The sequence below is a fragment of the Hoplias malabaricus genome, chromosome Y, assembly GCF_029633855.1.
Source record: "Hoplias malabaricus isolate fHopMal1 chromosome Y, fHopMal1.hap1, whole genome shotgun sequence".
Taxonomy (NCBI): domain Eukaryota; kingdom Metazoa; phylum Chordata; class Actinopteri; order Characiformes; family Erythrinidae; genus Hoplias; species Hoplias malabaricus.
The window spans coordinates 80,648,076-80,660,656 of NC_089820.1; the positions used below are offsets into that span (position 1 = coordinate 80,648,076).

Sequence of the window (12,581 nt, forward strand, 5' to 3'; positions counted from 1 at the left end):
GTTAGTGACTTCAGTTTACAGACTGAGTAGAAGTACATCACTTTCAAATCTCAACTCTCTCAGATTTTCTTTTATGACAAAAGTTAGAAATATTTTTTCTTTTTGAATATGATTCAATTTGGATTTTATTCGAACGTTAATGTTATACAAATATTTAATTTCCAGTCCAAACATCAGATTGATGAAAAACAATTAAATGAAGGTACTTTAACATATTAGAATCACCCTTTCTGTTACAAAAACAAGCAATTGTTATTTTTGTCCTATCACAAAAGAGGTTTTTCCTAGTCGTCACTGACTTGATGTTCCCCTTCGGAGAAATGTTATCTATCCAGAACACTTCAGTTACAATTTCCAAAAAACGTTGGGACACTGTGCAAAATACAAATACAAATAAAATGTAACAACGTCCAAATAATTTAAACCCTATATTTAAGTTTTAAATTTTACAAAGACAACATTGTAAATTTATCGTCACAGTTCTCATGATAAGAAAAATGGTTTAAAAAGTTTCATCTTAGTGAGAAAACCAGTCCTTACTGTTGCTTTACATCTGTAAAATCTTGGTCTTGATTTCTGTTAAAAAGTGAAAAAAAAAACCTAACCAGTTGCTGAGGCTGTTTTCACTGGAAACTAAATAAATAATTTTCTTTATCTTCATGATTACTACGTGAACTCTCAACACAGGAACAGACATCAGTTCATTCTGTAAATGCATCTGTCTCTGTAAAAGAGAATGCATCAATAGTAGTGTCCAAAATGCCCATCTGTCTGAGAAGGGTGAACACTCTCTTTTAATATAATTGCGACTACTTTGAAAGACAGCAGAGAGATTCTCAACTGTGGGATCTTGAGACCTACTTATGTTTTTTCGTTAACATGTGAATGTCATCATCAAAAACTCAATACAACCCAGACTTTACCATTTTTCCTGTACCAAGCAACCTTATCTTTCATATCTATTTAAGGTATTGACTTTTTAGAAACACTTATTTTTTAAAATAAACATGTTTCCTTGATTTCTGTTCGTTATATGAATACATATATAAGGAATATATGCATTAGTTTTTCTGTCAGTGTTGTGTGAAGCCTTAAATAGATGCAGGAGAAATATAAGGCCTGGGTAATGTATTTGTTGACAGGTTGGTCTCAATGAGCCCTGATGCAGTCTGGGAATCCTCTGAGTTCTGGACAAGGACACAAGGAGCACTCAGAGCAGAGAAGATGATGATGGCAAACCTACTGGAAGCATGGTCAACCCAAGGCCTCCACCACTGCTTTTTTTTGGCCTTGGCTTTCTCTTTCTCTGCTCCTACAATAAAATGGTGGCAATATCATTAATAGAACTGAAGCCATGAGCACATTTATCACGTACAATTATTTTCCACTTTTTTATAATATTTAACAATGTTTTTTTTAATAAATTGTTATTATAAGCATTCTCACAGCACAGCATTTTTATCATAAAACAGATGAGACCTCTCATAAAAGAGAAGTTATTGTTCACTTAAATCACTTTTCATTTCTGTCTAGAGCATTGACTATTTAAGCTCAGTCTCTACAACAACTCAAACTTATTTCCCTTAACTTCAAACGCCTTCATCATACCATCATCTTCTTCTCCATCAGGGGGGACAAGATTCTGCCCATCTCCAGATTCCTGGGTCATGCTAAGCATCTTCTCTTTTCCCTTCTTAAACTTCTGCTGTCGTGTCTTAATGCGGTCCATCCTAGGTTAATATATGCAGACTCGTGAAAAACAGGATCTTTTAATTCAGCTCATAAAGGCCTAAGACTAGTTACGTGCATTATCCTTAGTGATAATGTGGCATTTTTATGCACCTATTTATATATATATTTGTATCTTTTAGTTATTATTAAGCAAATGCAAAGGACAGAGTACATTATCCATATCATAATTACCCTTCACTTAAATTTCATTTGAGGTCCCTGTATAAGTAACACATTTATTTTAAGAAGCCTTAATAATGGTGACAAATCACAATCACAAATATTTTCCTCAATTTTTACATCACAATTTGTCACAGCTTTCTACTAATTCAAGAATACACCAGCTTTCTTTCACTTGTTAATTTTAAATTAATTTTAAAAATGTAAATACAATATTATTACTATTTTTTAGAAATATGTACAAATCCCATTTTCAGAAAAGTTGAGAAACTGCAAAAGCTAAATCTGCTCCTAGACATTTAATCAAAGATGAGATAAAAACATAAATGAAATGTAATATAACTTGTTTCATTAGCTGAACACTGAATTAGTGAAAACTAGTGAAAGCTCTTATTTGTTTAAGAGCTTGACATGCCTACAATCTTTAGTATTGTTTTTGGGGTTGTGTTTAATATTCTCACTGTCTTTTGAGCTGGTCGATGGATGTATTCTCCTCCTCTAGTCGAGCTCTCACTGCCTTCACAATGGTTGCTTGAAACAGCTCTGCTCCTCTGAGAGTTAGAGACATAGAAGAGGCAGTAACAAACCAATATATAGAGCACAATATTTTTTTAATAGTATTATGAAGATACAAAACAGAATTACAAAAATAACATAAGTCCTTTGAAAGGTATGCTTCACAGTTCACCTAGAAGCCAGTATCTGTCCAGCACGGATATCAGCTACTACATGCAGGAAGTAGTAGCTCATGAAGACACGCCTTTGCAGTAGTAGAAAACTGAAACAGATGCTGTCCCAGATGATCCCTGCTTCATCTTTGGGTAATTCACAGGTTTTATTGTCCCCTGAACAACACACCAGAAAAAGAATATTAAAGAAGTTTAAAATGAAGTCTAAAAATCAACATTAAATGGTAATAAAAAAGGACATAGGGAATATATATATTTTTTCTTTTTTGTCCTGTCTGATTAACACCATGGATCAAGAGCAAATAATTAGGCCATAAGGAAGTTTCTATGAGAAATATAAGACAAGTGTTTGATAAACTGTGCTGGATTTCATAAACACATATTGAAGTCTACATTCTATAATATACACATTTTAGCTAATATAATACATCCACTGCTGGTTTTAAATGAGGTTGATTCCTCAAAATTCAATTCAGCAGTGTTCTCATACCAGATAAAGCTAATTCAGCATTCACTGTGTCTACGTATTGAGACCTAAGTACTGATTACCTAAGTCAATCTCATATTCTTTTATGGTACATGCCAGACTTAGCAGCTGAATCAGCCAGCAGGTATTCTTTATCAGATCGCTGATATAACCACAGGCAAGAATCTGGGGGGAAAAAAGATAAAATAAAAACCTTAAAACACTGTCCAACAAGTTTTGTAAAAAATACTTTTTTACATTAAAGAAACAAACACATTCAGAGCGAAAATATTTCAGAAAACAGTGTGTCTTACAGAAAAGACATTCTTCATAGTGATGACAAACACATTGTAGGCTATCAGGAAGTCCCAGTAATGAAGAATCTTTTTTATTGGTTTGAGCAGCAGCTCTCCCCCAAAGAGCAGGAAGTAGAAGCAGGCCACCAGGTAGCCCATACAAAATATACTGATGCGCGTAGTGCCTGTGATGAAGATGATGGTGAGAACGAACCAGAAAAGATAGCTGAACATGATCACCTTCAGCATGTCCAGATATGACCTGAAAGACATTGACACCAACTTATCCCAACCAGTACCATGTCTGAGTAGTGAACGTAAAGCAACTAAAGTATGCACTACACTGCAATGTGTAATTTATCACATATTTAGAACAATCTACTGAAGAAATTAGATTAGATGAAATTAGATTAAAAAAGCCAATGATCTTCAGATGGTGCGGCACAGTGGAGCAGCAGGTAGTATAGCAGTCACACAGCTCCAGGGATCTGGAGGTTGTGGGTTCAAGTATTGCTCCGGGTGACTGTCTGTGAGGAGTGTGGTGTGTTCTCCCTGTGTCTGCGTGGATTTCCTCCGGGTGACTGTCTGTGAGGAGTGTGGTGTGTTCTCCCTGTTTCTGCGTGGGTTTCCTCCGGGTGACTGTCTGTGAGGAGTGTGGTGTGTTCTCCCTGTTTCTGCGTGGGTTTCCTCCGGGTGACTGTCTGTGAGGAGTGTGGTGTGTTCTCCCTGTGTCTGCGTGGCTTTCCTCCGCGTGACTGTCTGTGAGGAGTGTGGTGTGTTCTCCCTGTTTCTGCGTGGGTTTCCTCCGGGTGACTGTCTGTGAGGAGTGTGGTGCGTTCTCCCTGTGTCTGCGTGGCTTTCCTCCGGGTGACTGTCTGTGAGGAGTGTGGTGTGTTCTCCCTGTGTCTGCATGGGTTTCCTCCGGGTGACTGTCTGTGAGGAGTGTGGTGTGTTCTCCCTGTTTCTGCGTGGGTTTCCTCCGGGTGACTGTCTGTGAGGAGTGTGGTGTGTTCTCCCTGTGTCTGTGTGGGTTTCCTCCGGTTGACTGTCTGTGAGGAGTGTGGTGTGTTCTCCCTGTGTCCGCGTGGGTTTCCCCTGGGTGACTGTCTGTTAGGAGTGTGGTGTGTTCTCCCCGTGTCTGGGTGGGTTTTCTCCGGGTGACTGTCTGTGAGGAGTGTGGTGTGTTCTTCCTGTGTCTGCTCCGGTTTCCTCCCAAAGTCCAAAAACACACATTGGTAGGTGGATTGGCGACTCAAAAATATCCGTAGGTGTGAGTGAGTGACTGAATGTGTGAGTGTGTGTTGCCCTGTGAAGGACTGGCACCCCCTCCAGGGTGTATTCCCGCTTTACTTTTCACTCACAATAATAACTTTTTACCAAATTTAAATCGTTATAAATATTTTCTGGTGTTCTTACAATCACAGACACAAATGTGGGGTTAAACCTTTATATTTAAAATTGTGACATATATAAAATATGCATTAAAATGCTTTTTTCTCTATGAAGATAACTAATATAAAGAAAGATTATACAGGTGAAATAAGTTGTTACAGTCATGTCATACAATCAAAACATGAGGACAGGTTTTTTGTTTGTTCAGAGACAGCACAGCCCGCAAATAGTTACAAATCGCTACTACTAATTGAGTGTGTGCATGAGTTTACTCACCTGCAGTGAATAAAGTCTGGCACAGGGTTGTGCACACTGAAGGAAGCAGCATCTAGGTCTCTGCATATCTCAACATTGTCGCCTGCCATTAAACGCACCGCAGCTTTGTTCTCTTCATCGAACACCTGTCGCTGCAGAGAGGCACTCAGAAGCAACATGAAGTCATCTATGACCCAATGAAAGAGACACAGAGTAAGGAGAAGAGGGAGTTGTGAAATATTCAGAAATTAAAGCATAAAATGTTCAGAAAAACAAAAAAAATCTGGCTGAAACCTTCTTGTCAGGTGAAGTCATAATCACTATTGGCAGTTTGTATAAATAGAGTCTGAGGAGATTGAGAAACTGAGATATTTATTCCATGATCATTTCTTTCTGCTATAGATTTTGGGCCAGTATTCAAGACATTAACAAGCCAGAAGGGTTCAGTACTTGTAAAGGCCTTCGGATGGCATACTATTCATACCTAAATAGGAATAACTGACTGTAATAATATATTGCAATTACTCACAGATGAGAAATTTGGAGTTTGGTTTGGTCTGGAAGTCAGGAAGGTAGAGCCATTTAATAACGTTAGAATGTGTAGCATTTGGAAATCTCCAGGGGTAGTCTGTGTAAACACCAACAAATCGGTTATGGGGACTGAACTAACATCAGCTAAGCTATGAATATACTCTAGAAACTCACATGCTCAAACACATACCTACCTGTACAAGCTGCTGGTGGGATCCCTATACAAACAAAGTACTGGAAGGTAATGATACAGGCCAGGAAACAACAGTACTTAGGCCAAATCTCAGCTATGGCCTTTCTCCTCCGTCTGTACATTACAGCTGCCAAAGCAATGGCATGTAGCATGGAGTAAAAATCCATTCGCTGACCAATCACGTTTACTGCTAGTAGGAAACACACCTGAGATAAGAATTGAATAAATCAGGGATGAAAGAAATTGTGCCATATGGAGTCTGAAAACATTTTGTATAGAATTTGAAAACATTTCACTGTAAAAAAAAAATATGACCTTGATACATAAATAAATTTAAAAACTGTTAATTCAAATCTCTAACAAAGTATTCATTTTAGAAAATGAGGATAAAGAGGTAGGATAAAGTCATGCTAACATGTAAAAACATTTTTCAAAGTGAAAATGAGTTAAACATCTTTTACATAAACCACATTTTATGTTTTTTTATCTCCTTTATGCTATTGCATAGTAAATGTGTATTTTAACATGCAAACAGAAGAAGTGTTTTCTATGCATTTATATGTTTATATAAATAGTGTGTAAACATCCTGTATGTCCTGCTTACTCATGAAACCAAAGTAAACAGGATCAGTCTCAAATATATCAATAATTATCTGACATACCTCTAACCCAAATTTGTAGAAAAAATAGTTAATGAAGTATTTGGCACAGTTAACAATCCCAATGTCAAGGTGCTGGCGAGTAATATCGTGGAAGATAGTTCTAGACGGGGGAGGAGAAAGTTTGTTGTGTAGCCGGAAATACTCCTGATGTCTGTAAATAGTCACTTCAAAAGCTAAGATGGCCAGGATTAGCAAGTTATTCTGGAGGAAAGAGGACAAACAATTGTGAAAATCAGTTTCTGATTCAGTGACTGTCATGTAAAAATAATAGACATCACAAAGATGATCTGATCATTATTTTATTTAGAAGCCACAAAACCTCAAAACTAGACAACTAGATAAACTCTGACAAAGGAAGCGGCCATGGCCTAAGGATTAAAAAAGTGGGACTAGATAAAAATGCCACTGGTTTGATCTCCTGGGCTGGCAGAAAAAATAGTTTAGTTAAAGAAGAGCACACAAGTGCAGCCCAGGTGGCATGTTTAATTACTACAGATGAAAAATAGAGCACACACAAACATTTTATATTAATACAAATAAAAATCACCTTCAAAGCTGGCAAGAGTGACTTCGATTTCTTCAGCCCAACCCAGTTTGCTGGGTCCACTAAACCACTGTACAGCAACGACTTTTCCATGTCTTTAGTGAGCTGAACCGAAATATACTATCAAATCCACAAAAAACAGAATATGAATTAAATAACATCTATGCATTTCATGCACCATAACATGATGTGTGCAAGCCTTTTTAGCTCTCCTCAACCAAAGCACATACCTCTGAACAGTTTTTGGAGTGTTTATTTGCATCTATTGTGTCCAGTTGGTATAACATCTTGCAGATGATGATGACACCAGTCCACACAGCGCAGATGCTGGAGGCTAATGGACGGAACTGACGGTAGGGCAAGGCAAACGCCCACGAGGCCAGAAACACCATGTTCATTAGAGACACCTGCAAATAACACAGGAAGAGAATGCATATAGTTTCTGTAATCCATACTCAAGTAAAGTAATTGTTATTTGTGTAAAATATTGACTAAATTGAAATTAAGAATAGCTGTGTACAAAACATGCAAAACACTGTGTACAAACAAAACTGCTAAATGCTGTAATGTATATTGATAAGAATCAGGTTGTACACTACATCTAATTGCCTTGTTAACACAGTAAACCAGCTGCCATTACCTCTGTGACAGATACCAGGATAATGTAGGAAGACACAATCTTTATGATGTGGATCTCCAGTAGCCACCAGATGAAAACTTGCAGTTTGTGGATGTACTCAAGGAACTTCAGAAACAACACAGTCAGACGATCCACCACTAGGTGCCACTTGCTCTTCAGATCTAAAAGTAAGCAGAGTGCGTCACTGTGACTGTCATAATTACAGTTTATTTAGTTTAGTTCATTACTTACACAACTGTGGTGAGCAATAAATAAATAAATAAATAAATAAATGAAAAACATGATTGGATCTCAGGTTTGTAGGAAAAATGCAAACCAATAATAGATCAGGAATTCTGAAACCTATTGTAGAGATTAAGGCAACACAGTTCTAAAATAATAAAGTTTTAAAGATAAATATAAACTAGCCATAACTCCTGGCAGTGCTCATGGACTGAAATATTTGCTGAGCACAAAGAGCACTCTCTTTGTACGTAGTGTTACAGTACAAAAACCTAACCTGAAAAACAGAACAGAATTTAAAATGTGTTTCGAGTTAGGGTTAGTACTGTGTGACATACATCATACAGAGCAAAGACAGTGCTCTTGTGATAATACAAGAGACAAAGACACAGAACTAATAATCAAATACTGTTTTACAAAGCATTGTGTTGTCCACAACTGCTAACTAAAGCTTTAATATTAGGACACATGCCTCCCATACAACCAACTGTACCTCTAGTGGTAGAAAAATGAAATTAGGATGTACCTGAGCTCTGTTCTGACTGGACGTCAGGATCAGTAGCCATGCTACCGCTATGCTGTTGACTGCCTTCATGGCTTGAGAGGTGGGTAGAACCTTCCTTTTTCTCTTCCACTATCGCCTCCACCACAACCTCCTTCTCTCTCTCCTCGTTCAGTAAGGGCTCAGGGGAGGAGCTCATCATGGTGAGGTCTGCTAAGCTCCCATCTGGGTGCGCAAGTCTGTATAATAAGTATTTTCATTAGATTCAAGGGATAGACATTCCTATTTATAAGATCACTAATAGCATATTCATTCATTTTAAAAAATGTCAGTGTTTTATTGAAAAGAAATTATTTGGTTCTGCAAAAAAATCTTTAAATAATGTTCTCATTAACAGATGTATTTACAGTTAGTTGGTTTTATAAAATATAAATTAACTAATAATAACTTGGTTTGGGGTGTATTTTACAAGCAGGGTTCAGGTCATAGATGCTGTTTCCAGATCTCCAAAGGGAGCAGGCATATGGTTGTGCATAAAAGCAAACCCTGGACTTTCCTTTGCTCAGTCAGTCATGGGTAGAGCCAAAATTACCAGGGAAAGGGGGAAACAAATCAGCATTCTCAACTGGAATTAAGGGTATGGTAGATGATACACAAATTATCAGTGAACGGCAAAAGTTGTGCAAAAGCTGCAACCAAAAGAATGGTCAATTCAAATAATAGAGGATCAGGCAGTTAAAGGCTTGCATGATATTGTTGTATGGCAGTGAAGCTTTTTCTCCACTGCCTCAAACTCACTCACTTGCTCTGAGGATGGGGAATCTTTTGCTTGATGCTGTTAAAAAAGCAATAATTTATAGAGCATAAACATGTAAAATCAGACCAATAGTCCCTTATAATAAAAAATGAAAATTATAAAGTTTCGTCAATTAATCATTGCTGTTTTACAGATAAAGTAACTTCAGCAGATGTTTATTTATTTTCTCTGTGAAACAGCAATGATTAATTGGCAAATCATTTAATTTGAATTTAAATGAATGTGATTAGTGAGAGTCCTAAATCAAATATTAAACAAGAATTTATTCAGAGACAAAAGAAATAACTGTAGAGCATAAAATCACCATCAGAAATTTTTTGGAGAAACAGGGATTGGAAACATGGAAATGAATGTGTGCATTCCTAACATGCTAAGGAAAGAAAGGGAATTTAAATGCAGTGATTGGAGGGCGGGACAGAAGGTAATATAGAATGAGGTCATTGCGGGTCAGGCCGAAGGGTCTCTTTACTGTGGCGAGGACAGAAATAACATTAACTTATACATCATTCACAAACAAATGATGAAATACATTAATAAAATTACTGCATTCATTTACAAAAGACAGATCATTCATTATAATTGTAATATTAATAATTAGGTAGGGGAAGCAAACTTTTTTAAAATACATTTACAAGTGATATTATGACCATCTGAGAAGTAGGGGAAAAGAGGTTGAAAGGAAAAGAGAACGGCAGGGAGATTCACACATTCACAATGTGGAGGATCCAAAGATGCTGTAGGACAAGATGAGTCACCCACCTATCCATTATTAGACAGATACGAGCACTGACTTTGGCATGGCTGTGGAACAAGTGCCATGAAAGACGGCAAGGAAGACATGAGAGCAGACAGTTGGTTACAACGGTTCCAGGATGAACATGAGAATACGTCATTGTTCTGTTAAAAAATCTGAGTAAATACAAATCTCTGAAGTGACAAAACAATGACATGGCCCTATAATATCATGAATGAGTTATTGGTTTCAGAAAACATAGCGAACATAGAGAACGAGTGAAGAAACAAGGAGGTAAATTTAATGTAATGGCTGCTCAATCTATCACCATTACATTAAAATAACTGTGTGTGATTGTGTTTGTGTGTGTGTGTGTGTGTGTGTGTGTGTGTTTGCTTTCAACCCAGGTGAAAAAACAAAACAACATCCCTAGTCTAGTCATATTTGATCATTCGAATGTGACAGCTGACATTGTCTTTGCATTAACTACAACAACTGGATTCGGTGTAATGATGGTCAGATAAAATCATAATGACAAAAAATATGTAGTTACTGACATTTTAAGCCCTATTAATATGACCAAATTTACAAGATGGACGGTATAACACAAGGTTATTACAGTCAAGCAAAACTAAAAACATGATGGTTACTAATTGTGAAGACCAGTATACAGAAAAACAAATCTATAGCTCAAAGGAACGCTCCTCACCTGTAGATTGTGCTATCCTCTTTGGCAGCCACTGTTTTAAGGTCTGTGAGCTTGAGGAAGTGCTCATGGAAGTAGTGCAAGTGAAGGATGCATACTAAAAGGAAGGATGTGGGGATGAAGATCTGGGTAAACAGATCACTCACGGAAAACTTCACCAGACCCAGAGCATTCAGGCTGTAAAATAAAAGGACATTCCATGTTTCAATGTTTCTTCCATCATTTGTAATGTAATTTGCACGGTTTCCAATCGTGTACATTTGCTTCGCAGGTATTTCTCATAGGGTTAAATACATCCTCAATCTTACTCTCTCTTCCCATTCCATCACTCTTTTCCCTGTGTTGAGTAGTTTTCTTTCAGTTACAGCTGTAGAAACCAGGTATTTTGATCGCAAATACACCCTAATAATTATCCCTACAGACTGGATAAGCCATTACAGACACTGAAGGTATAATTGAATGAATGTTAAACTTGTAGCATGAATAGAATACATAGCTTTGTTGGGACCTGCATGAATTATTTTAGCAAATTAAAATTAAGTAAAGAATGAAAGAAAAGAGAGGCTATATAACTGAGTTCGTTAGTGATTGAAAATATAATTTTAATGTGTTGTTACACTGAGTTTACCTACAAGATGTCTCCTGTTATACCTGTCTCTGTTCAGTTCGTATAATAGAAATTCTGCTGGAATAATCTTTTATGTTGGCAGCCGCTCTACTTACTTTTTAATACTTATGCCCGTCATATTAGACCAGATGCCGAGGGAAGTTTCAAATTGGCAACTATAGATGAGGATGACTACCAGCATGGTGTACACTACCACAGACATCCAGAAATACTTCAGGATCCTTCGCCACCACTCGTAATGCACCTAAGGAAGACACAGCCAGATTTTTATCTAAAGACAAAAGGTGGCAAAAAGCACCAAATCTAGCACTCATCTCAACGATCAAAACTAAAACACAGATCAAAATATTTTCTTCTTTTCCCATTAGATTTCAAGATTTCGATCATTATACTGATCCCCAAATTAGACAAGTATTTTAGGACCAAATGAATATATGACAGTCACCTATTTGAATGCCTAGCCTGAAAGCCATTGCAGAAACCTTGCCAGATCTCCTGTAGTTACAGAGTTAATACGTTTGTCAGCAATGAAGTCAGCTTGGCCTTACAGTACTTGCTATGCCATCTAGATAGTCCAACTTCATAGTGCCAGACTTCTGGTTGTGAACTTGAGCTTGGCCTTTACCATCATAGTACCAGAGCAACCATTGGTGCCATATGTCTCACAGTAGATCATGAATTTCCTTACAAGCAGGAGACACCTATGCAGCTATGAACATGTCAGTTCTCTGAAGTCTCTTTTCCCTTCCCAGTATTTAATTCATGTGTGCACTCACCAAGACAAATTCCTTGTATGCTTAACATAGTCAGTGAAATAAAGGGATTCTGACTCATTCTGCATTTGTGATTACTGGGAATCAAATTTTTTAGCCTTACTGAAATCCATAATATATCATAAACCCATAGCCCCAGGAATTATCCTACACATAGCAAGTATGTTGCCGTATAATGTTACAGATATATTAAACACATACAAGAATGTTGTCACAGACACATACGCTGACTCCATTAATAAAGACACCAAACAGCTCTGCTTTAACAAGGACTCCTGGACACTCTTCTGATCAAGTGTTACAGTCGGCGCAGCTGTAGGAGTAATGTATACAGAGAAAGTGTAGCCAGAGCATGGCGGAAGGTGACATGAGCCCAGAACTTTTCCGTCCATCATGCAAGATTAAATCAGAAGTATGAAAGTGTTTCAGCTACAGACAAAATGAAGCTTGGTTCATTAAGGACAGCTGGCCAATACGCACGATGTGTGAGAAGAGAAGTGACATTTTTCTGGTAATTCAAACAGTGAGGGCTCAGAATCAGGGCTTCTGAACATAAACAAACCAGAGAGAACTGCAGTTCCCTACATTCATAGATGCTACTTTTAAGGTAAACTTGCAATC

General features: G+C 37.4%; 1 protein-coding gene across 3 annotated transcripts in view; it reads right to left on the minus strand.

Moving 5' to 3' along the window:
* The window catches only part of LOC136677933 (piezo-type mechanosensitive ion channel component 2-like), an 80,662-nt gene that overhangs the window by 29,533 nt on the left and 38,548 nt on the right, over window positions 1-12,581 (minus strand). For all 3 annotated transcript variants that reach the window (XM_066655652.1, XM_066655653.1, XM_066655651.1), the window contains exons 16-31: window positions 11,283-11,431; window positions 10,563-10,736; window positions 8,328-8,542; window positions 7,580-7,740; window positions 7,170-7,346; window positions 6,943-7,059; window positions 6,396-6,596; window positions 5,735-5,939; window positions 5,539-5,637; window positions 5,031-5,196; window positions 3,381-3,624; window positions 3,150-3,252; window positions 2,600-2,756; window positions 2,373-2,462; window positions 1,609-1,730; window positions 1,244-1,312 (exon numbers count right to left, since the gene is read on the minus strand). In XM_066655652.1, coding sequence (XP_066511749.1) covers window positions 1,244-1,312; window positions 1,609-1,730; window positions 2,373-2,462; window positions 2,600-2,756; window positions 3,150-3,252; window positions 3,381-3,624; window positions 5,031-5,196; window positions 5,539-5,637; window positions 5,735-5,939; window positions 6,396-6,596; window positions 6,943-7,059; window positions 7,170-7,346; window positions 7,580-7,740; window positions 8,328-8,542; window positions 10,563-10,736; window positions 11,283-11,431 — 2,449 coding nt within the window. The remainder of the gene's footprint in view (window positions 1-1,243; window positions 1,313-1,608; window positions 1,731-2,372; window positions 2,463-2,599; window positions 2,757-3,149; window positions 3,253-3,380; window positions 3,625-5,030; window positions 5,197-5,538; window positions 5,638-5,734; window positions 5,940-6,395; window positions 6,597-6,942; window positions 7,060-7,169; window positions 7,347-7,579; window positions 7,741-8,327; window positions 8,543-10,562; window positions 10,737-11,282; window positions 11,432-12,581) is intronic.